The sequence below is a fragment of the Cherax quadricarinatus genome, chromosome 60, assembly GCF_038502225.1.
Source record: "Cherax quadricarinatus isolate ZL_2023a chromosome 60, ASM3850222v1, whole genome shotgun sequence".
NCBI lineage: Eukaryota > Metazoa > Arthropoda > Malacostraca > Decapoda > Parastacidae > Cherax > Cherax quadricarinatus.
This window is the reverse complement of record NC_091351.1, coordinates 25,343,177-25,370,489: the sequence shown is the minus strand read 5'-3', so window position 1 is coordinate 25,370,489 and position 27,313 is coordinate 25,343,177. Positions and strand designations below refer to the sequence as shown.

At 36.5% G+C, this 27,313-nt stretch overlaps 1 protein-coding gene across 1 annotated transcript in view; it reads right to left on the bottom strand.

Annotated features, from left to right (window-relative positions):
- Positions 1–27,313, bottom strand: part of LOC128694527 (Y+L amino acid transporter 2-like) — a 128,096-nt gene that overhangs the window by 24,168 nt on the left and 76,615 nt on the right. The window contains exons 4-6 of the mRNA XM_070097834.1: positions 20,392–20,436; positions 15,967–16,090; positions 3,723–3,923 (exon numbers count right to left, since the gene is read on the bottom strand). Coding sequence (XP_069953935.1) covers positions 3,723–3,923; positions 15,967–16,090; positions 20,392–20,436 — 370 coding nt within the window. The remainder of the gene's footprint in view (positions 1–3,722; positions 3,924–15,966; positions 16,091–20,391; positions 20,437–27,313) is intronic.

The window sequence follows — 27,313 nt, the reverse complement described above, 5'->3', positions numbered from 1 at the left end:
AGTATCTGTTAAAGAATAAATTCATACACAAATAACCCGCACATAAAAGAGAGAAGCTTACGACGACGTTTCGGTCCGACTTGGTCCAAGTCGGACCGAAACGTCGTCGTAAGCTTCTCTCTTTTATGTGCGGGTTATTTGTGTATCGTTCCAGTCACGGTATTGTGCCTTTTTTGTTATTAATAAATTCATAAAGGAAGTGTGGGAAAATACTGTATATTTTCCGAAAATACAGTGTATTTTGTATGTAAATTAGTGTAATATATTGTGGGTAGTAAAAATTAATTTGTAAATGAATAAAGAACCAGCGAAATTGGTGAGTGTCGCTGGGGGGGGGGGAGACACCATTGTTTTGAACTGGGCTGAAAGCACGCGAGTGAAATTTGCACGAATTTTTGTCGCCCTAGAGGTTATATTGTGTTTAAAACCTCTCAAATAGGAGCCGAAATTGTTGGATTTGCAGTCCTGCATAACGTGAGCATTAGGCGAGTGGACAAGACAGTCAAGGACCCCAGCTAAGTCTATGTCTATTTATGTTGAAATTCTGGCCAGTATTTTGTTCATATTTTAGGCAGGGGGGTTTGTGTATGACACACCAAGTAATCTCCAGACTAATTGGTGAGTGATATTAAGATAAATTCTCCTTCAATGTATATGTATTCATTTTTTAAACTTAATATACAGTCCACATATTTATATTAATGTTGTACCAGAATTCCTGGTGATGTATATTTCAGTTGAAATTAATATAGGTCCAGAGTGACTTGTGGAGATAGAGATTGTAGTAGGTATCGAAAGGGGACATTTTTGCGACCTAGGTGTCCTAAAATTCCTACATGTCTCTGTAACTTTGATAAAGAATAATTATCTTTGTTACCATTTACTGGTATGTATCTCATGAGGTACATCCAGGTAAATTTAATTTTCCATAGGAAGTACCTCCTGAGCAGGCAAAACTTTGTGGTCATTACTTACCACATCATGGAGTTAAAAGGGATTCTAAAACTACTCCCCTAAGATTGTGTTTAATTGTAGTGCTAGGAGTTGTAAAAATGTACTCAGGCTAAATAGCTGCTTGATGACTGATCCGTCGATGATGGAAAAATTTGGAGATACATTGTGTAATTTCCAGGTTAAGAATTATGCTATTACAGCAGGAGGCAGACCGGGATTGTACCCGTTTCCTGTGGCCTGAAAATCCTAGTGACTCACTTAGCCCTCTGAAAACGTTTCTCTTTAGGAGTGTATTATTTGTTGCTACATCCAATCCGTTCTGTCTTCAAGCGACAATAAATGCACACCATAAATGTACAGGTAGTCCACCGAGTGATGCAGTGTGTCAACAATTTTATGTGAACAATTTCCTGGGTATGACGTTAACTTAAGTGCAAATATGCCTCTTAGGGAGTGGAATAGCAATTCGTCCAAATTAAAGGACAAAATAAAGATTACCCAGGAGTTGAAGTGCCTAAATGTAGTAAGGTATTGGGATTAACCTGGGATATTGAGAGAAATTTGTAACTGTTAAAGCCTAATAATTATGGTATGCCCAATAAATTAACCAAGAGAGTCTTGCTGAAATTTCCAAATGTTTCGACCCAGTAGACTTAGTGTCACCCCTTACAATAAAAAGGAAACTGTTAAGACAAGAAGCATGGAAGCTCAAGTGTCCTTGGGATGAAACCCTACCTGAGGAATTTCTTAAAAAGTGGGAAGAATTAACAGGTGATTTTGTAAAAATACCAATGTTGGAGTTTCCAGGTAATGTAGCCAGTCAAGATGGTAAATATATTACGCATTTTCTGCGATGCTTCAAAACTGGCATATGGAGCAGTCGCTTATATTCAAAGTAATAATGCTATTTCTCTTGTTATGTCGTCGCTTATATTCAAAGTAATAATGCTATTTCTCTTGTTATGTCGTCGCTTATATTCAAAGTAATAATGCTATTTCTCTTGTTATGTCGTCGCTTATATTCAAAGTAATAATGCTATTTCTCTTGTTATGTCGTCGCTTATATTCAAAGTAATAATGCTATTTCTCTTGTTATGTCGTCGCTTATATTCAAAGTAATAATGCTATTTCTCTTGTTATGTCGTCGCTTATATTCAAAGTAATAATGCTATTTCTCTTGTTATGTCGTCGCTTATATTCAAAGTAATAATGCTATTTCTCTTGTTATGTCGTCGCTTATATTCAAAGTAATAATGATATTTCTCTTGTTATGTCGTCGCTTATATTCAAAGTAATAATGCTATTTCTCTTGTTATGTCGTCGCTTATATTCAAAGTAATAATGCTATTTCTCTTGTTATGTCGTCGCTTATATTCAAAGTAATAATGCTATTTCTCTTGTTATGTCGTCGCTTATATTCAAAGTAATAATGCTATTTCTCTTGTTATGTCGTCGCTTATATTCAAAGTAATAATGCTATTTCTCTTGTTATGTCGTCGCTTATATTCAAAGTAATAATGCTATTTCTCTTGTTATGTCGTCGCTTATAGTCAAAGTAATAATGCTATTTCTCTTGTTATGTCGTCGCTTATATTCAAAGTAATAATGCTATTTCTCTTGTTATGTCGTCGCTTATATTCAAAGTAATAATGCTATTTCTCTTGTTATGTCGTCGCTTATATTCAAAGTAATAATGCTATTTCTCTTGTTATGTCGTCGCTTATATTCAAAGTAATAATGCTATTTCTCTTGTTATGTCGTCGCTTATATTCAAAGTAATAATGATATTTCTCTTGTTATGTCGTCGCTTATATTCAAAGTAATAATGCTATTTCTCTTGTTATGTCGTCGCTTATATTCAAAGTAATAATGCTATTTCTCTTGTTATGTCGTCGCTTATATTCAAAGTAATAATGATATTTCTCTTGTTATGTCTAAGGCTAAAGTGGCTCCAATTAAATCACACGCCTTACCTCAGTTGGAATTAACAAACATTTATGTAGATGTCAAATTAGCTAATTATGTAAGAAATTAATTGCAGGACACTGTAATTTGGCCTTACAATGGATTCGTAATGGTAACAGTAAGACTGTGTACGTACAAAACAGAGTCGCTGAAGTTAATCAAATTCAAGAGAAATATAATAGTTAGGGTCAGCATTTATTAACATTATATCATATACCTGGTGAGAAGAATCCAGGTGATTTCTTGTCATGAGGCTTGATTTATGCTAAATTCATGAATACTTTATCTTGGTTTAGGGGACCGAGCTGGTTGGTAAATAAAGTTAATTGGCCTTTACAAAAAGTGCATATTGCACCTGTTGAAATTACTGCGACCACCGCTCCAATAATTTTTTCCTCATTAGCCATTGATATTAATAGGTATTCTTCTTTACCCAAGCTAATTAATGTAACAATGTTAGTGTTTAAATTTTAAAATAAAATGAATATCTCACAAAAAATTTCCACATCCTCTGAAATATTGGCTTCAGAGGGTGCAAGATGAAATCTATGGAGATGAAATTAAACTGTTGCTAAAAGGGGAAAATGTAAGACCATAGGACTGTCCATGCCCTAAATCCTACGAGAACAACACCTTCTGATTTAACTGTTGCAGTTAAATTACTTCCTCTAAAACTGAAACTTAATCCTTTTGCCTTGACAGGCCTTAACTATTTCCCTGTCTTACTTCGTTCCGATACAATGTTACTCTGGAAACTCAACCTACAGAATACTTGTCACAACACTGATAGAGAAGCAACTCACAACAAAGATGAGAGCAGGGATGGGAGTACAGTTGTCGACGTGGAGATGGGAGAACAACTGGGGTAGTTGGCCGCGCCTCGAGCTGACAAACAACAGCCTAGCATTGGCGAAGATACCACCATTGGTAGAACCACTTGTGGAACTCGCCACAAGGATGGGTATCATCCATGCCATCACACCCATGGTTAGGTTGCCGAAAACCTGCAGTTGAGTATGCAGTTATGAATATTGTTCTTAAATTTTCCTGCGTGTATTTAAAACCTGGCATCTGAAAAACATCATGGCATTTCTAATTCAGTAATTAAATTAGTTATGATTAAACATAAAACACAGTTTAACTTCACAGTGATGAAACTTATTTTTTTTTTTGGAAAGACATGAAAAGTTAAATATTATTTATTTCCTGAACGATGTTTTCCTGTTAAATTTTGCAAAATGTCAACGACAGATTTCACTAACAATACCAACTTTCCTCTAACTAGGAAACATGAATATTGAAAACTTGAAGACAACTCAAGATGTCTGATGGAATTATTGCATGAACTCCAGAGTTAGAAAAATGTCTGTATAAAACTGACTAGAGAACACTTTCACATGTCAAGTGTTCCATCAACTTTACCATGGTTATAAGTCACCATGGTGGAAAATTTCAAGCTAATAGGTTAATGTGTTCTGAAATTATATATGAAAGACTTGGAGAAAGGTAGTGTGCCAGCTATGGTATAAAATCGTATGAAAATAAAATTGAGAAAACTCCCTAAAAGAACAAATTTAGAATATTAGTTTTCATTTCTCAGTTATATCCATTTTAAAAATCTCTACAAGTCAGCAAGAAAAAATATTTAAAATTTTTAGAAAGTCCAATTTGATATTTTTTCAGTAAAACTCAAATTGGCTGCAACATCGCCCACATTAATACAATAATATTTCCCACGAAGATGCAGCTGCACTTAGCATTTTAAGCTGATCAGAACAGTTATTATTTTTTTAATACATAGAAACAAAATTTTTGCATAAAATTGCATTATAAAATTGCTGCAGTTCAAGATGAACACAAAACTTTCTTTAAATAAACCTTCCAACACTGAAAGTTTTATGCCTTTCTGAAAAAGATTTTTTACTAACTGGTCGGTATCAAACAATTCCAGTTTTTTAACAATGTCAGTAAAATTTCAAATTATGCTGATGCAGACTAAAACTTGTAGATCATCTTTCTTATCATAGTCAAAACCATCATATTAAATTCATCAGCATTATATTAAGTCCATCAACATTAAGGTTGATCCCCAGTTTGTCTTTAATCCATACGAAAACTGAAGTAATATTTCCCATTATAAATAATGTAAATCCAATTAATCCATTCCAGACACCCAAAAATATTAACAAAAGATAAATATTATAGAGAATAACTATAGTGTTGCAGCTCTTCAGTGGTTAGCTCCTCCCTGTGGTCATCCATCAACTCCTCCACAACCTGGCCACTCGCATCTAACCCCATGGATTTCCCCAAAGCCACAATAGATTCCACAATAGGCGTAGGGTTGTAAAGTTTACACTAACTTATATTAAGCTAGATATAGAACTAGGCATTAAACAACACAATAAATGTAAAATACATACACAGTGCATTCATTAGTTACCTTAACATATTTGTAGGCTTAATGTAGAGCAAGAGGTGAGTAGTACTTTTTTGTAGGAAGTCAGGTGTAGGTAGCCGGTAGATGTAGGTATGTTGTGGAAAATTGCATTTATCTGTATGTAACTCATAATGTACATACCAGTAAATAACAAATATAATTATTATTTATCAGAGTTACATAGACAAGTAGGCTTTTGGGACACCTAGGTCACAAAAATTGTCCCCCTTCGATACCTACAACTGTCATATCCACAAGTTGCTCTAGACCTATTAATTACAAATGAAATATACATCACCAGGAATTCTGGTAAATATATAAATTTGTGGACTGTATATTAAATTAATAAAGGATTATATATGTGCACATATACATAACAGAAGGAAAATATATCTTAATATCACTCACCAATTTGACTGGAGATTAAGGTGTATCATACTCTGAAAACCTCACTGTCTATCCATGAAAATAACACTGGCCAGAGTTACAAACGTAAACAAACTTATCTGAGGTTCCTGGAGCTGTCTTGTCCAGTTGCCTGATATCTCAAGTTATGCAGGACTGCACATCCAACAATTTTGGCTCCTATTTGAGAGGTGTCTGCCCAATTTTACCTCTAGAGCACGAAAATTCTTCCCATTATTCACTAATGCTTGTGTCCAATTCAAACAAAAATGGCGAGTCCTCTCTGTGCAGGCGCAGGCTTCTCATTTTTTATAACATAATTTTTGTTACCTATAGAATATTACACTAATTTACATACAAAATACCGTAATTCAGGAAAATACATACAGTATTTTCCACACTGCGGCCGGGCAGAGGTCGTTGCTAAACGACTCAAATTACTCCTTCCTTTAGGAGACGATTCCAGCTGGTTCTGGTTTGAGTGGCTGTTCTCCTAGTAGGTGTTACTACGATTTCATCTTCCGGCATCACTTGGTCAGCGTTATCTTCCATATCACTCGTGTTACTTTCCCTCAGATTTTCATTTACGTTTGATTGAACACCATTTAATTCCAAGGGAATCAATTTATTAATTGTGTGTAAACTTTCCTGGCCATGACACAACACTTTGACATTCCTGACAACACCTTGTGCATCTGGGTACAATGTCAATACTTTGCCCAGAGGCCACAATGTTCGATGTTGTTCAGTATCAATCAACACAATGTCACCTGGTTGAATGTTCTGTCGATTTACTGCCTCTGTCGCACCATAAAAGTGTTCACATAGTGTAAGAAGATATTCCTTACACCACACATTAGACCAATGATCAATTACTTTAACATTTTAAATTTATCACACAACACTGCCGCATCATTGTAATCTTCATCACTTTCTTCCGGATTATCTCTATAGACAGGGACAGTTTCCAATTTCCTTCCACATATTAGGTGAGAAGGTGTTAATACATCTGCATCAGGTGTATCACTCATGTACGAGAGAGGCCTATTGTTTATCCGACTTTCCACCTCCACTAACACTGCACGGAATTCTTACAAATTAATTTTCTTCCGTTGTAGTACTTTACGGAGACACCTCTTCACTGTGCCTATCAGTCTTTCATACAGTCCCCCCTGCCAAGGGGCTCTAGGAGTAATAAATTTCCAGGTACACCCTCGCTGGGTTAACAGAGATTGAACGTCATTACTATTATTTAACTCTATCAAATGTTGAGCACCTGCTACAAAATTGTGGCATTATCCGAAATCATCAACCTCGGACAGGATCTCCTAGCTGCAAATTTTTGAAACAGCTGTATAAACTGTTCTGCAGACAAGTCCTGCGCCATTTCTAAATGAACTGCCCTAGTAGCAGTACAGGTGAACAAACAAACATACACTTTCAGTGGAACACCATCTGAAGTACCTGTTAAAATTATTGGACCACTATAGTCTACACCTGTTACATCAAATGGTTTCACTAATTGTACACACTCCTTTGGCAATGGTGGAGGACCTGGGTACATATAGGATCTGGCATCCACACGGCGACATATTACACAAGATTCAATCACCATTTTTACACTTTGCCATCCTTGTGGAATCCAGAAAGTTTCCCTAATACAATTTAAGGTATCTTGTACCCCACCATGCATTACATTTTTATGGGCATTTAGAACAATTAAATTTGTTAGATGATGAGTTTTGGGCAGTAAGATAGGGTGTTTAGCACAATCACCCAATTCAGCATTTTGTAACCTACCTCTGCACCTAATTACATTGTTCTCTAAATATAGCCCCAATTTCTCTATTATGGAACCTTTCACAATTTTACTTTCCATCATCAATTTAATCTCATTTCCATAGATTTCTTCTTGTACCCTCTTTATCCAATATTCAAGAGGATGTGAAAACTTATATGAGATAGTCATCTTGTTTAAAAATTTAAACACCAACTTAGTTATATTGATTAGTTTGGGTAAAGAAGAATACCTATTTATATCAATGGCTAAGGAAGGACAAACTATTGGAGCAGTGGTCACAGTAATTTCAACAGGAGCAATATATGCCTTTTGTACAGGCCAATTAGCTTTATTTACCAACCAGCTCGGTCCTTTAAACCATGATACAGCATTTACAAATTTAGCATAAGGTAAACCTCGAGACAAGAAATCAGCTGGATTCTCCTCACCAGGTACATGATTAAATGTTAACATATGCTGACCCAAACTATTATACTTCCCTTGCATCTGATTAATTTCAGAGACTCTGTTTTGTACGTACACAATTTTACTGTTTCCATTACGAATCCATTGTAAGGATACCTCATTATCAGACCAAATTACAGTGTCACTAGTATTTATCTCCTGCAACTTATTTCTTATATAATTAGCTAATTTGACACCTACATAAATGGCTGTTAATTCCAACTGAGGTAAGGTACATGATTTAATTGGAAACACTTTAGCCTTAGACATAACAAGAGATATAACACTATTACATTGAAGATAAGCAACTGCTCCATATGCCAATTCTGAAGCATCACAAAAAATGTGGAGAACATTTTTCCCATTTGCATTGGCCACCTGGCGTGGGAACTCCAACATTGGAATTTTCTCATAATCACCAATTAATTAATCCCACCTGTTAATGAATTCCTCAGGTAGAATTTCATCCCAAGCACATTTAAGTTTCCATGCTTCCTGTATTAATAATTTCCCTCTTATAGTAAGGGGTGACACTAAACCTAGTGGATCAAAACATTTGGAAACTTCAGCAAGCAAAACTCTCTTAGTTAATTTACTGGGCATATTGTAATTATTAGGTTTTAACATTAACAAAAATCTCTCAGTATCCCAAGTTAATCCCAATACATTACTACATTTTGGCACTTCATCTCCAGGGTAATCTTTACTTATTTTGTCCTTTAATTTGGACGAATTACTATTCCATTCCCTCAGAGGCATATTTGCACTTTGCATTATTTTATTAGCCTCTCTATAAGTCATTAACAGTTCCTCTTCAGTTGACATCACACCCAGGAAATTGTCCACATAAAATTGTTTGCTCATTACTTTACTCATTGGACTTCCCATACGGTTAAGGTGTTCATTTATCGTCACTTGAAGTAGGATCGGACTGGATGTAGCACCAAATAATACGCTCCTAAAGCGAAAGGTTTTCAGAGGGCTAAGTGGGTCACTAGGATTCTCAGGCCATAAGAAGCGGGTACAATCCCGGTCAGCCTCTTGAAAACCCACTCTTCGGAAAGCTTTACTTATGTCAGCCGTAAAGGCATAATTCTTCACCCTGAAATTTAATATGATATCTCCTAATTTTTCCGTCAACGACGGACCTGTCATCAAACAGTCATTTAAACTAGGTACATTTTTGTTACTCCTGGCACTACAATTAAACACAATCCTCAGAGGAGTGGTCTTAGAATCCTTCTTCACTCCGTGATGTGGCAAATAGTGACCATAAATTTTGGCTTGCTCAGGAGGTACCTCTTCTATAAATTTATTAATTAACTGCTCAGCAATTATATCATTATAGGCAGTTAACAATTCTGGTGTCTTACTCAGTTTGCGGAGCTGAGCCTTTAATTGTCCATATGCCATTCTGTAATTAGTGAGCAATTCTGGATGGTTCAGTCTCCACGGAAGTCGTACCCAGTATTGTCCAGATTCAAATTTTACAACTCTCAGGTACTGTTCCTGAGTAAAAGAATCGTCTGGACTTTCTTCATTTACATTTATTCCAATGCTGTCTAGTTCCCACAATTTATGCATTGGCTCAACACCATCCTCTATGGAAGAATTAAACTGGGGCACGACTTCATGAGTAAGACACACAGTTATGGTATTTGTAGTTTCCTCTAGTCATGAATTATTATTACGAGGAATCCTACCATACATTACATGGCCTCCTGCAGTTTTCAAAAGGGTGACACCACATTTCTTTACCATACCCTTTACAAAGGAGGCATAATAGTCACTACCTATTAAAATATTTATTGGGCCTACAAAATCATCACTTACCCCAGAAGGTGCTAAATTTACATTATGCGAAAGTCTTTCTGTAGCTTTACTAAGCCCTACTGTAGATATTTTCTCTCGAAGTCTATCTACAATTACCGCATTAACACGTTTTTTCTCATTGCCCAACCTGACAGTTACATAAACAGTGTCATACAATTGAGCCCTTTTATCTGAGAAAAAAAAAACAGATAATTTTAAAGTTGTGGGATCTCCCATCTGTACTTTCATACCATCAAGACATTTACGTTTTATGAAAGTACGCTGGGATCCCTGGTCCAATAATGCAGTTACATTTTTTGATTTATGAATTTTATCATCAATTTTTACCTGTAACACAGGTAAGGCTACTTCAGCAAAACCATCATTATTAACATTAGCAGCAATTTTTACATTAGCTACTGTTGTGTCAGGATTGTCAACATTATCATTATTATCAACATTATCATTATTATCAACATTATCATTATAATCAACATTATCATTATTATCAACATTATCATTATTATCAACATTATCATTATTATCAACATTATCATTATAATCAACATTATCATTATTATCAACATTATCATTATTATCAACATTATCATTATTATCAACATTATCATATAGACCCTTACACATGACTATATGGTGTCTTCCTTTGTGACATTGATAACAGTTGTTTAATTTGGCATGACAATCCTTTACATTGTGATTACCTAAACACCTGATACATCTGTCAAGTTCCTCCAATCTTTCAACTTTATCATTCCATGAATTGTATACATTGCAATTCTTAGAAAAATGAGTACCCTTGCAGAAGAGACAATCTCTCTTTTCTTTGACTGGCTTCTTATTAACTGGGCTACTCTTAGGAGGGTACTTATTCTTCTTACCTTGTGGAGAATCATTATTTCTGATTCCTGCTACTTGATATGCGCATATGCAACTCTTTCTAGGAAATGAATTTTGATTATTACCATTGGGATAATTTTTCCCCTTGTGAAACTTGACAGATACCTCAGAGTTATTATGTGTTGCATCTTTAAAATGAGTTGGTTGGCTGGTCTGCAACTGAACAATTAATTCTTGTAGACCTAGTCTTATTTCCTCCAGACCAAAATAACCCTTGTGATATTTGTTCGAGAATCATTCAAGTGTTTTATAACTTAATTTATTCTGTACCATGGCACTCAATAACCAGTCTGATTCCTTCAGATTATATTTATTACTTAAAGTTTTGAGAGTGCTCTCCAGTTTAACTCTAAACTGCTGTAAACCTTTGTAAGTGTGATCTGGAGATTTTAAATTAACAATGATATTCACTAGATCCAACCTACTTTGTACTATATTAACATAAGTGACCTTCAACAAGTCAACTGCTTCCTTGTAAGAGTCATCTACATTGGGAAAGGCTTGTATGAGTATGTGAGCATCTCCTCTTACCTGTCCTTTGAGGTAAAATAATTTAGTTACACAGGCTAGGTCACTCCTGTCATGCACAGCTGCTTTAAAAATTGACCGAAACTCCTCCCAATTTTATCCAGGATTAAATACAGGTAAACATAATTCTGGGAGTTTTGGCAAAGACATCTTATTTGTTAGAGCAGACTGATTAACTGCCTGGTTTACACATTTTAATTTATTCAAAGCCTGACTTTTACAAGAAAGAATCTTTTCTTCTAATTCATAATACTGATTAATCATAAGATCTACTTCAGTCTCATCTACATAGTTCACTAACAAATCTCCTTCATATTTGTTGTAATATAATTTGTATGAATCATATCTATTCCCCAAAGCATCTAAATACAATTTTAAATCATCAGTATTCACAGTTTCTTGATTCATTAATTCCAAACATTTATTATATGCCTTGGTTACATGACCCTTTCTAGCTCGCAGTGATGCTTTCTTTGCTCTATATTCCATATGTTTGTCTTCTATATTAATATCCTCATTTTCAGCCATGATGCAATGCATTAAATTCAACTTAATTAATAACACTGATTATGTACTGTATTATGCACTTTATTAAGGTAAATAGTACAACTTACCTTTGAATAAATCCTAGCTACACTTGAGCTTTGTAATTACGTGTAAGAAAATTATAATATAAATTTTAAATACACATTAATAATGTTAGTTACACTTGAGCTTAGTAATTACACATGTAAGAAAATTATAATATAAAAAATACACATTAATAATGTTAGCTACACTTGAGCTTAGTAATTACACATGTAAGAAAATTATAATATAAATTTTATATATACATTAATATAAACCTTTAGCTAGACTTGGCTTATCAAAATTAATATTATACAAATTAATATAATTCCTTGCCAGAATTTGGCATAACCAAATAAATACTGAATAACTGAACCTTATAAATTGTATATCTTAAATGTTTCTCACAATTATATCACATAAATGTTAAACCTAAAACCGAATCTAACTTTATTATTTTTTAAATACACGACCTAACAGAATCCTTCATATGACTGAATGCAACCATATGACATGTCTTTGTAATACTCACTTGTGCTTTATAGTAATCTGTTTACATTAATGTTTTATCACTGAATTCATCATTGCTTAGTTAATCTTAAGTTAATTTTAAGCCAGCCCGTAATGCTATGCATAGTATAAGTGGCTTTGGCATGCTGCTCTTATCTGTATTTTTTTGTACCTCTGTATGTGTGCTCAAATTTATAATAAATAAATAAATAAATAAATAAATATTATACACATTAATATAATCTTCAGTCATACTTGACTTGGCTTACCCAAATTAATATTGTAATAATTATAATCCACTACACATTAAGTAAATTTGTGAACTTAACATCCACCTCCTTCTGCCATTTCACATATAATTATTAAGTAATTAACTAATTAATGACTTCACTAATTATCTCCGGTTCAAGAAGGACCAACGGACAAATTAAATGTGGAAAATTGCATTTATCTGTATGTAACTCATAATGTACATACCAGTAAATAACAAAGATAATTATTATTTATCAGAGTTACATAGACAAGTAGGAATTTGGGACACCTAGGTCACAAAAAATGTTCCCCTTCGATACCTACAACTGTCATATCCACAAGTTGCTCTAGACCTATTAATTACAAATGAAATATGTATCACCAGGAATTCTGGTAAATATATAAATTTGTGGACTGTATATTAAATTAATAAAGGATTATATACATACACATATACATAACATAAACATGAGGAAATTAAATCTTCATCAGAGTACAAAACAAATTCTGGCCACAAAATAGAGCGAAACACCAACGTCAAAGACCTGGGAGTGATTATGTCGGAGGATCTCACCTTCATGGACCATAACATTGTATCAATCGCATCTGCTAGAAAAATGACAGGATGGATAATGAGAACCTTCAAAACTAGGGAGGCCAAGCCCATGATGACACTCTTCAGGTCACTTGTTCTATCTAGGCTGGAATATTGCTGCACTCTAACAGCACCTTTCAAGGCAGGTGAAATTGCTGACCTAGAAAATGTACAGAGAACTTTCACGGCGCGCATAACGGAGATAAAACACCTCAATTACTGGGAGCGCTTGAGGTTTCTAAACCTGTATTCCCTGGAACGCAGGAGGGAGAGATACATGATTATATACACCTGGAAAATCCTAGAGGGACTAGTAGCGAACTTGCACACGAAAATCATTCACTACAAAAGCAAAAGACTTGGCAGACGATGCACCATCCCCCCAATGAAAAGCAGGGGTGTCACTAGCACTTTAAGAGACCATACAATAAGTGTCAGGGGCCCGAGACTGTTCAACTGCCTCCCAGCACACATAAGGGGGATTACCAACAGACCCCTGGCAGTCTTCAAGCTGGCACTGGACAAGCACCTAAAGTCAGTTCCTGATCAGCCGGGCTGTGGCTCGTACGTTGGTTTGCGTGCAGCCAGCAGCAACAGCCTGGTTGATCAGGCTCTGATCCACCAGGAGGCCTGGTCACAGACCGGGCCGCGGGGGCATTGACCCCCGAAACTCTCTCCAGGTAAACTCCAGGTAACAGAAGGAAAACATATCTTAATATCACTCACCAATTTGACTGGAGATTAATGTGTATCATACTCAGAAAATCTCACTGTCTATCCATGAAAATAACACTGGCCAGAGTTACAAACATAAACAAACTTATCTGAGGTTCCTGGAGCTGTCTTGTCCAGTCACCCAATATCTCAAGTTATGCAGAACTGCACATCCAACAATTTCGGCTCCTATTTGAGAGGTGTCAGCCCAATTTTACCTCTAGAGCACGAAAATCCTTACCATTATTCACTAACGCTTGTGTCCAATTCAAACAAAAATGGAGAGTCCTCTCTGTGCAGGCGCAGGCTTCCCATTTTTTGTAACATAACTTTTATTACCTATAGAATATTACACTAATTTACATATAAAATACTGTATTTCTGGAAAATACATACAGTATTTTTCACATATGTAGTCTGCCTGGGCTACATACCTACACCTACCTACAAAACTACACGATATTTAATGTGGTTCAGAGCCATATTATTACCATCGACATACCACGTTCACTGAGTTTAATCGTTTCTAAAAACCACCTTTAGATGCCGAGAATTGTAAACAAAAGCGTTTTGTGTCCAGGGGGATGACTTGGCCAATGCAGATTCATACACGTTTTCTCTGGTGCTGGACCAGAGAAAATGTAATGTTTTCCCCCCATCGACTACCACCCCTCCATAACATATAAACATTGTATGTTTACATGCTATGTAACGTGTTTCTTATACAATTTTGAAGAAAATATCATAGATACAGTAATGAAAATGTCTATATTAACGTTAAATAAGACATTTAATGTGCCCAAGAGTGATTATTATTGCGTATTAGTATTATTACTATGGCGTTAAGACTAGAGGGACACTATTAATGACAGGCGATTTCCGAGCGCATGTACGAAAATGGGGGGAAAATTTCTCAGAAAAATGTGGTCGATAGCCGGACTGGACGAAAACTGGGGTTTCACTGTATATTAAATCCATAAGCATAATATTAAATCCATCAAGGTTATGTTAAATCCATCAACATTATATTAAATCCATCAACATTTTTTAAATCCATGAACATTATATTATGAAATCATTCAGAAGATTCATTGATTACTTTTTGTATGACCATTAATATAACATTTAAACAAAAAGCAAATTGAGACCAATGCAACCCAATAATTATATAAACTTATGACAGTAAGTACTACATGTGACAGAGTTAACTCTACTTGATAGGTACAAGAGTGATTCCATTATGGCTGCAATGAGCCAAAGAACCAAAAGAACTCAAGCTGTTTGCAGCATTATTAAAACCAACCTTACCAATTAAGTCACAAACTTCTGACAGAAAAGGCAGTTCTGGTTCTGTTGTCGTCCATAGAAATGATATACAAGGCCACTTCCGACAAGACTGTCGTTGTTGGTGGTGAATTTGAAGACCAGTGTGAAATTGAAAGCACATTAGGCCCTCTGCTTTGATATGCTTCTTCGTGAGTGTTTCTTTGAGTGTGTTGGGAGCCACACACGCAGAAGCAGACACTTGCTGGGTTCTTCCCAGCGATAAAGACTGCTTCTTACTGTTCACTCCACGTGTTCATGAGGTGGATTATCGTGAGCTCTGGATTCTAGCAGGAATATACCTGAGTTTATTCTAATAATACTGGCGGATTCTCAGCTTCAGTCTGCATGGCACAGAAACTCATTACATTTCTTGCAACCACGGCTTGACACGACATGTTTTACATGAAGAAAATAGTGTGAAAATGTTTTGAAAACCTCCAAAAACGTCTCTGTCATCTAAGTGAAAGTGTTCTAGCATAAAAAAATATTACCTTGCTTGATTTATTTTATACAGAGTAGCATGCTGTTGACAACAGAGAAGAAAAGACATGTTATGCATCAAACTTTTATTGCGCCACTGTTTTGCTCTATGTTGGTCTTTATCAAGTATTGATAAAGCGAAACGTTGTCACAAAGCAATGTGTGTCCCAGCATACAAAGTGTCTTTCCTTGACAATGTAGCGGTAAATACTGATCAGTCCAATTTTGTTTAATAATGCAGAAGAGAAGACTCACCACAGCCACAGCAGCAGAGGAGAGCATCTGGCTGGGTGTGAGCACAGCGAAGTAGGCGACGTTGGTGAGGATATAGATCATTGTAATACTGGTGAGCGAGATAATGATGGCCCTCGGCACATTCCTGTTATCGGAAAAGTGAAACATCAACTGGAATGAAATGGCGCATTGCCTTGAATTATGAAGACTAAGACACTTGTCGCAGAGCAAACTTTTGTTAGTTATACTCGGGTTATTTAATACAAAATAGAATTATACCATTTAGATATTAAAAGTGGCAGAATAATGCCTACACAATCCACAAACAATACCAACCATCTTCTAGGAATCATATGTGGGAGGCAGTCTAAGGTTATCTATTTAATTTTATTAATACATAGGCCGTCTCCCACCAAGGTAGGGTGGCCCTAAAAAGAAAAAACTTTCAACTTTCATCACCATTCATCACTGTCTTGCCATAGGCGTGCTCACACTACGGTTAAAAAACTGCAACATTAACACCGCTCCTTCAGTGTGCAGGCACTGTACTTCCTATCTCCTGGAATCAAATCCGGTCTGCCGGTTTTCCTGAATCCCTTCATAAATGTTACTTCCTAACACTCCAACAGCACATCAAGTCCTAAAAACCATTTGACTTCATTCACTTTTATCTAACACGCTCACGCATGCCTCCTGGAAATCCAAGCCCCTCACACACACAAAACCTCATTGACCCCCTCCCTCCAGCCTTTCCAAGGCCGACTGTTACCATGTCTTCCCCCCACTACAGATTTATACACTCTCAAAGTCATTCTCTTTCATTTCTTCCTCTCTGCATATCTGAACCACCTCAACAACCCCTCCACAGCTCTCTGGATAATAGTTTTGGTAATCCCACACCTCCTCTTAATTTCCAAACTACTTATTCTGTGCATTATATTCACACCACACGTTGCTCTCAGACATGACATCTTCACTGCCTCCAGCCTTCTCCTTGTTGCAACATGCACCACCTATTCTTCACACCTATATAAGAGCGTTGGTATAACTATGCTCATTTCCTTCTATAACTATACTCCCATCTTTTCTTCTATGGATGATGTTCTTTGTTTCTACAGACTTCCCAGTGCACCACTCACCTTTTTCCCCTCGTCAATTCACTTCATCTTTCATAGACCCATCTGCTGACATGTCCACTCCTAAATATCTGAATATATTCACCTCCTCCATACCGCAGCTTCTTTTCAGAATCTTCAAAAAGCACAGTGCTATCAGCAAAAAAGGAACTGTGACAACCCCCATTTTGTGTTAGATTCTTTAATTCTTAATCCTATACTTCTTGCCAACTCCCGAGCATTCACTTCTCTTACAACACCAAATATAAATATATTGAACCATGGTGACATCACACATCCGTGTCTAAGGCCTACTTTTACTGGGAAATAATCTCCCTCTTTCCTACATACTCTCTCTCTCTCTCTCTCTCTTTCTCTCTCTCTCTGTATATATATATATATATATATATATATATATATATATATATATATATATATATATATATATATTTATAATGTTTCCTCCCGTATTGTTTTGGGAGTCAGAACATCTTCAATGGAGGGGTTGTGTTGTTATTGTTTATGGTGTATTTTTTAATATATTATGTGTAAAATTGTTTTCTTTTGTTTTTGAGGGGTGTACTGTTATTGTATACCATTTTTTTTTTTTGCTTTGTTATTTTGTCGACTTATTTTTATGTAATATGTATATGTTTTTTAAATAAAATATAAAAAAAAATACCTTGTAAACCTTATGCAGGTAATTTGCTCACATAATAATAATTCACTTTGGTATTTACCGATATATGTTCTTCACTCACTGAAATAAGATATTTAATAATTTTTAATTGTGTTTGAAAAATAATATATCAAACCAAATACTTCAATTAGCCATGTTCACTCAAATTTTTATAATTATACAGTTCACTAAATAGCCAGTTATACCAGAGTAAGTTTTCATACAATATATTCTGGAACATACGTTTGTAATCCAGGGTTCCAGAGTTAGTTGGGGAGGTGAGAGGTGGGCACTGAAGGAGGGATATTGTTTGTGACTCCTGTGTTCCTGAACACCCATAAGTCTCCAAGATACTTCAACATCAGTACAGTATTGTTTCTTTACAAGTCAAGAGTTCTTCCCAGTTATGTGGGTGGAAAGTTATTTCAAGACTGGGATTTTGTGAAAAATCTCCCGTATAATTCCTAATGGTACAATTAACTCTTGGATACCCATTCTTATCTCTTCCAAGAAGTGTCCTTTATGGTGCCTATCAGATAACAACTCTACAGTTTTACTTGTCAGTTTATTTTGTACCAATCTGATTCTTTTACATCATAATTATGACTCAATGGTTTAAGAGTTCTTCCCAATTTGTGTCAAAATTACTGCTCTAAATTACCACAGGTGACCTCCAACAGATCATTCACTTGTGTGTGACTTTTGTCTAAATTTTTAAAACCTTGTAATAAAATATGTGCATCACCTCAAGGTAAAATAATTTCGTTACATGTAAGATCATTTTTATTATGTATAGCTGCCTTAAATATGGACTAAAATTCTCCCCAGTTGTCTCCTGGATTAAATAAAGACAGAGACAATTCTGGAAGCTTGACCTCTAGCCTGGTAAAGTGCATTATTTACTAGCCATTTCTTGTTCATCTGAATTTTTAGCAGATCCTCTTTATGCTGTTAATACAATAATTTGTATGATTCATATCTACTTTCTAGTGAACCTAAATGCAGTTTTAAATTAACACTGTTCACAGTGTCATCAGTCATTATTAACATGCACTTATTATAGACTTTAGTTATATGATCTTTCGTTGCTTTCAGTGATGCTTTAATATCTATTGATACGTAATTTACATTAATTATGTCAGAGATCACCATAGTTCATATATGGATTAATCCTTAAACAATTAATTTACACTGTGTTTTAAACACTCTTGTACAGTAACACTTTTTATAATTATGGATTGCCTAGAATAAATCCTTGCTAAATTTTCTGGCTTGGGTTATTGATTATACATAACACAGTTATAAATCCTAGACCCGTTTGGGTTTAGCAACTTAGTAATAATTAAAATATTATTTACAGTCATATTTATTAAATACCCAAAACACTTAATTGATAAATCTTTTAAAATTACTGGAAATACTTTTTTTCATTTCAAAAAACGACAAATAACCTTATTAAACTAAAAATAAAAAAATTAATATCGAAGTTGTATTTAAAAAATATTGATACAGTACAACACTTTGGTAAAAAAAAGTCTCCCCCCCCCAAAAAAAAAAAAAATTGCTGATGGCTGTGTCTACAAGATTCCATGTAAAAATTTAATCACATTTATTATGGTCAAACTGGGAAAACTCTTGAACTAAAATAACAACATAAACATAACATTAGAAGTGCACAAGAGTCTAATACTCTGTTTATTGATGTGTGAGATCACTTAGTTACAGGTGACAGGCCTTTTTTTTTTATTGAAAATAGCTAAGGCTCCTTGGCACTTTTAAGGACGTTTCGTGAGGGAGCTGAATCACTGCTTCTAGAGCTCTTAAGGGACCTTGAGTATGATAAGTAGTAAAAAAGACAGGAGAATCAAATAAGACAATTTTACAGTTATATTTCACATACATGAGATGGTATAATAAAAGGTATCCCTTAACTGTATGTGTCTTTCTTTAAGCATCTCTTAAGGAAGGTGATCAACAACTCTCTTGTGTCTACAGAGGGATTTCATATACAGTTACTATGTCTTTTGTGTATACTGAAGTAGAGGCTGAGTTTAAGGTTGATGGTAATAACTTCCCTGGATCATGAAGTAACTGAAACATATCTGGTTCTGAGTTTAAGGTTGATGGTAATAACTTCCCTGGATCATGAAGTAACTGAAACATATCTGGTTAGAGTAAATCTTCTTTTAAATGAGTTCACATTGACATGGATGGTGTTAGTAACTCAGAAGATGGTTCGGTTTAGACCATATATGTTGCAATTTGAAAATTTTGAACAAATTGCTATAATGGTTTCTCTGCACTACTGTATATCGTGAATTCCTAACTAAGCTGTTAATACAGGTTAGTTTTGGGTGTCGTGGGAGCAGATTCGTCAAGTTAACCAACCACATTGAGATATAAGTTTGCAGGTATGTGACTTATATAATGTGGTGGATCTAGTTATGTAATATATTAATTATGTAGATACAACACCATCAACACATCTCTATTTCTATCTAAAAACAGATACTTAAAAAAATAGGTAACAAATAATAATTACGAACACTAAAGTAAGTAAAAAATAGACACTAACAAAGAGGCAATTAAATACAATTTTATTTCAGCTCTTGGGAGTGGCTTAATGTGTAAGAAAATAGGAGGAAAACATACCTTAGTGGGTCCTTAACTTCCTCTAAGATCCAGGTGGTGGTGGCCCTGTAATGTTAATTTATTGTGAGTTGCTTGTTGAAGTTAACCTTGTGGAGTGACGCTCTTTGATAATAATAATAATAATAATAATAATAATAATAATAATAATAATAATAATAATAATAATAATAATAATAATAATAATAATAACAATAATAATAATAATAATAACAATACTAATAATAATAATAAAAAGAAGAAGAAGAAGAAGAAGAAGAAGAAGAAGAAGAAGAAGAAGAAGAAGAAGAAGAAGAAGAAGAAGAAGAAGAAGAAGAAGAAGAAGAAGAAGAAGAAGAAGAAGAAGAAGAAGAAGAAGAAGAAGAAGAAAATAAAAAATAAAATTATAAAGATAAGGAAGAAGAGATGAGAAGAAAATTAATTTCATGGTAATTATTGTTACCTGCCGACTCCTTGAACTTTGTTAGTGATATACTAGACAGGGAGGTTCATTATTGTTACCTGCTGACTCCTTGAACTTTGTTAGTGATATACTAGACAGGGAGGTTCATTATTGTTACCTGCTGACTCCTTGAACTTTGTTAGTGATATACTAGACAGGGAGGTTCATTATTGTTACCTGCTGACTCCTTGAACTTTGTTAGTGATATACTAGACAGGGAGGTTCATTATTGTTACCTGCTGACTCCTTGAACTTTGTTAGTGATATACTAGACAGGGAGGTTCATTATTGTTACCTGCTGACTCCTTGAACTTTGTTAGTGATATACTAGACAGGGAGGTTCATTATTGTTACCTGCTGACTCCTTGAACTTTGTTAGTGATATACTAGACAGGGAGGTTCATTATTGTTACCTGCTGACTCCTTGAACTTTGTTAGTGATATACTAGACAGGGAGGTTCATTATTGTTACCTGCTGACTCCTTGAACTTTGTTAGTGATATACTAGACAGGGAGGTTCATTATTGTTACCTGCTGACTCCTTGAACTTTGTTAGTGATATACTAGACAGGGAGGTTCATAATTGTTACCTGCTGACTCCTTGAACTTTGTTAGTGATATACTAGACAGGGAGGTTCATTATTGTTACCTGCTGACTCCTTGAACTTTGTTAGTGATATACTAGACAGGGAGGTTCATTATTGTTACCTGCCGACTCCTTGAACTTTGTTAGTGATATACTAGACAGGGAGGTTCATAATTGTTACCTGCTGACTCCTTGAACTTTGTTAGTGATATACTAGACAGGGAGGTTCATTATTGTTACCTGCTGACTCCTTGAACTTTGTTAGTGATATACTAGACAGGGAGGTTCATTATTGTTACCTGCTGACTCCTTGAACTTTGTTAGTGATATACTAGACAGGGAGGTTCATAATTGTTACCTGCCGACTCCTTGAACTTTGTTAGTGATATACTAGACAGGGAGGTTCATAATTGTTACCTGCTGACTCCTTGAACTTTGTTAGTGATATACTAGACAGGGAGGTTCATTATTGTTACCTGCTGACTCCTTGAACTTTGTTAGTGATATACTAGACAGGGAGGTTCATTATTGTTACCTGCTGACTCCTTGAACTTTGTTAGTGATATACTAGACAGGGAGGTTCATTATTGTTACCTGCTGACTCCTTGAACTTTGTTAGTGATATACTAGACAGGGAGGTTCATTATTGTTACCTGGTGACTCCTTGAACTTTGTTAGTGATATACTAGACAGGGAGGTTCATTATTGTTACCTGCTGACTCCTTGAACTTTGTTAGTGATATACTAGACAGGGAGGTTCATTATTGTTACCTGCTGACTCCTTGAACTTTGTTAGTGATATACTAGACAGGGAGGTTCATTATTGTTACCTGCCGACTCCTTGAACTTTGTTAGTGATATACTAGACAGGGAGGTTCATAATTGTTACCTGCTGACTCCTTGAACTTTGTTAGTGATATACTAGACAGGGAGGTTCATAATTGTTACCTGCTGACTCCTTGAACTTTGTTAGTGATATACTAGACAGGGAGGTTCATTATTGTTACCTGCTGACTCCTTGAACTTTGTTAGTGATATACTAGACAGGGAGGTTCATTATTGTTACCTGCTGACTCCTTGAACTTTGTTAGTGATATACTAGACAGGGAGGTTCATTATTGTTACCTACTGACTCCTTGAACTTTGTTAGTGATATACTAGACAGGGAGGTTCATTATTGTTACCTGCTGACTCCTTGAACTTTGTTAGTGATATACTAGACAGGGAGGTTCATTATTGTTACCTGCTGACTCCTTGAACTTTGTTAGTGATATACTAGACAGGGAGGTTCATTATTGTTACCTGCTGACTCCTTGAACTTTGTTAGTGATATACTAGACAGGGAGGTTCATTATTGTTACCTGCTGACTCCTTGAACTTTGTTAGTGATATACTAGACAGGGAGGTTCATTATTGTTACCTGCTGACTCCTTGAACTTTGTTAGTGATATACTAGACAGGGAGGTTCATTATTGTTACCTGCTGACTCCTTGAACTTTGTTAGTGATATACTAGACAGGGAGGTTCATTATTGTTACCTGCTGACTCCTTGAACTTTGTTAGTGATATACTAGACAGGGAGGTTCATTATTGTTACCTGCTGACTCCTTGAACTTTGTTAGTGATATACTAGACAGGGAGGTTCATTATTGTTACCTGCTGACTCCTTGAACTTTGTTAGTGATATACTAGACAGGGAGGTTCATTATTGTTACCTGCTGACTCCTTGAACTTTGTTAGTGATATACTAGACAGGGAGGTTCATTATTGTTACCTGCTGACTCCTTGAACTTTGTTAGTGATATACTAGACAGGGAGGTTCATTATTGTTACCTGCTGACTCCTTGAACTTTGTTAGTGATATACTAGACAGGGAGGTTCATTATTGTTACCTGCTGACTCCTTGAACTTTGTTAGTGATTTACTAGACAGGGAGGTTCATTATTGTTACCTGCTGACTCCTTGAACTTTGTTAGTGATATACTAGACAGGGAGGTTGCTGACTCCTTCAACTTTGTTAGTGATATACTAGACAGGGAGGTTCATTATTGTTACCTGCTGACTCCTTGAACTTTGTTAGTGATATACTAGACAGGGAGGTTCATTATTGTTACCTGCCGACTCCTTGAACTTTGTTAGTGATATACTAGACAGGGAGGTTCATTATTGTTACCTGCCGACTCCTTGAACTTTGTTAGTGATATACTAGACAGGGAGGTTCATTATTGTTACCTGCTGACTCCTTGAACTTTGTTAGTGATATACTAGACAGGGAGGTTCATTATTGTTACCTGCTGACTCCTTGAACTTTGTTAGTGATATACTAGACAGGGAGGTTCATTATTGTTACCTGCTGACTCCTTGAACTTTGTTAGTGATATACTAGACAGGGAGGTTCATTATTGTTACCTGCTGACTCCTTGAACTTTGTTAGTGATATACTAGACAGGGAGGTTCATTATTGTTACCTGCTGACTCCTTGAACTTTGTTAGTGATATACTAGACAGGGAGGTTCATTATTGTTACCTGCCGACTCCTTGAACTTTGTTAGTGATATACTAGACAGGGAGGTTCATTATTGTTACCTGCCGACTCCTTGAACTTTGTTAGTGATATACTTGACAGGGAGGTTCATTATTGTTACCTGCCGACTCCTTGAACTTTGTTAGTGATATACTAGACAGGGAGGTTCATTATTGTTACCTGCCGACTCCTTGAACTTTGTTAGTGATATACTAGACAGGGAGGTTCATTATTGTTACCTGCCGACTCCTTGAACTTTGTTAGTGATATACTAGACAGGGAGGTTCATTATTGTTACCTGCCGACTCCTTGAACTTTGTTAGTGATATACTAGACAGGGAGGTTCATTATTGTTACCTGCTGACTCCTTGAACTTTGTTAGTGATATACTAGACAGGGAGGTTCATTATTGTTCCCTGCTGACTCCTTGAACTTTGTTAGTGATATACTAGACAGGGAGGTTCATTATTGTTACCTGCCGACTCCTTGAACTTTGTTAGTGATATACTAGACAGGGAGGTTCATTATTGTTACCTGCCGACTCCTTGAACTTTGTTAGTGATATACTAGACAGGGAGGTTCATTATTGTTACCTGCTGACTCCTTGAACTTTGTTAGTGATATACTAGACAGGGAGGTTCATTATTGTTACCTGCTGACTCCTTGAACTTTGTTAGTGATATACTAGACAGGGAGGTTCATTATTGTCACCTGCTGACTCCTTGAACTTTGTTAGTGATATACTAGACAGGGAGGTTCATTATTGTCACCTGCTGACTCCTTGAACTTTGTTAGTGATATACTAGACAGGGAGGTTCATTATTGTTACCTGCTGACTCCTTGAACTTTGTTAGTGATATACTAGACAGGGAGGTTCATTATTGTTACCTGCCGACTCCTTGAACTTTGTTAGTGATATACTAGACAGGGAGGTTCATTATTGTTACCTGCCGACTCCTTGAACTTTGTTAGTGATATACTAGACAGGGAGGTTCATTATTGTTACCTGCCGACTCCTTGAACTTTGTTAGTGATATACTAGACAGGGAGGTTCATTATTGTTACCTGCTGACTCCTTGAACTTTGTTAGTGATATACTAGACAGGGAGGTTCATTATTGTTACCTGCTGACTCCTTGAACTTTGTTAGTGATATACTAGACAGGGAGGTTCATTACTGTTACCTGCTGACTCCTTGAACTTTGTTAGTGATATACTAGACAGGGAGGTTCATTATTGTTACCTGCTGACTCCTTGAACTTTGTTAGTGATATACTAGACAGGGAGGTTCATTATTGTTACCTGCCGACTCCTTGAACTTTGTTAGTGATATACTAGACAGGGAGGTTCATATCGTCGACACTGTAGGACATTTCAACACTAAACTTAAAGCTGAGGGTAATATATTAAATTGCAAGCACACTCACACACACACACACACACACACACACACAGGCAGGATCCATACATAGCTTTAAGCAGAGGTACGATAAAGCTCACGGCTCAGGGAGAGTGACCTAGTAGCGATCAGTGAAGAGGCGGGGCCAGGAGCTCGGACTCGACCCCCGCAACCTCAACTAGGTGAGTACAACTAGGTGAGTACACACACACACACACACACACACATACCATTTACGTCAGGCCCATACTGGAGTATGTAGCACCAGTTTGGAATCCACACCTGGTCAAGCACGTCAAGAAATTAGAAAAAGTGCAAAGGTTTGCAACAAGGCTAGTCCCAGAGCTACGGAGATTGTCCTACGAAGAAAGGTTGAGGGAAATCGGCCTGATGACACTGGAGGACAGGAGGGTCAGGGGAGACATGATAACGACATATAAAATACTGCGCGGAATAGACAAGGTGGACAAAGACGGGATGTTCCAGAGATGGGACACAGACACAAGAGGTCACAATTGGAAGTTGAACACTCAGATGAATCAAAGGGATGTTAGGAAGTATTTCTTCAGTCATAGAGTAGTCAGGCCGTGGAATAGCCTAGAAAGTGACGTAGTGGAGGCGGGAACCATGCATAGTTTTAAGGCGAGGTATGGTAGAGCTCATGGGGCAGGGAGAGAGATGACCTAGTAGCAATCAGTGAAGAGGCGAGGCCAGGAGCTATGAATCGACCCCTGCTACCACAAATAGGTGAGTACAAATAGGTGAGTACACACACACACACACACACACACACACACACACACACACACATGCGCACACACACACACACACACACACACACACACACACACACACACACACACACACACACACACACACACACACACACACACACAGTAAACAGGTGACATCACAATATGCAAAACAACCATTGTGAAAAAAAATAGCGAAATTCAAAGCATTTTCGTGACTTCTCACATTATCAAGGTACAATAAAAACCAAACCTCATAGGTGAGTGAGGACGTGTCTAGTGTTCTCCCTGTGGAGTGAATCAAGATGCCCTCCATTGAGCAACTTTACCAGCAGCTTAAGGAGGAATTAAGGGTAGTGAAGCTAGAATTACAGCTCTTGACGGAGGAAAACAAGAGGATTCGTAGTAGTCTTCGTGTTGTGAGTCCTCAGGTCAAGAAGGGAACCTGGGCAATGACCGGACAGTATGGACCAAAGTTGAAGATCAACAAGAGGAATGGAGAAGTAGAAACGATAGAGAAGAAAGAGACTGCTGTGGAAATTGTTGTCGAAACACTGAAGGAATTCTCTGTGCTGCCCGATGAACGTGAGTCAACTACTGGGAGGGTCATGACGAACTACACCAAGGAAGGTAAAACATTGTTGTTGTTGGGATAGCCAGATTAGATATATGGATAAGGCCTTCTGCTTGAAGGATAGGAGTAGGAGACAGACGGTTTGCTTTCCTGGGGCTGGGATGGAGGATATTGTTAGCCAGTTTGACAACATCATGAACGGTAATGGGATCAATCCTATTATCTGCCTCAGTGCTGGAGGCATTGATGTAGGCAAGCATAGAATGTTGTCTGGTCCCATCGCCTTTGAGGAATCAAGGTCATTTAGCAGCTTCTTCACCTTCTCGGTTGTGTGTATGTCATCTAACACTTGTTGCTATAGTCCTTGTTGGTATCCCCGTCTGTGCTTTTCTTCCCAGAGTCCTTCCTGTCTCAACTGTAAACACTTCCTTAAATCATGTGTTGAGCTCCTCACTTACCTCTTGATCGTTTCCTGCGAGTTCCCCATCTTCTTTCCTCAGCCTGATCACCTGGTCTTTGACTGCTGTCTTCCTCATGTGGCTATACAGCAGTTTCGGGTCAGGCTTAACTTTCCATGCTATGTTTTTTAGTTCTGTCACTGGGCCTTTCTCCTTATCAGTGTATGCTCGTTTCTGGCTCTTCAACTAAT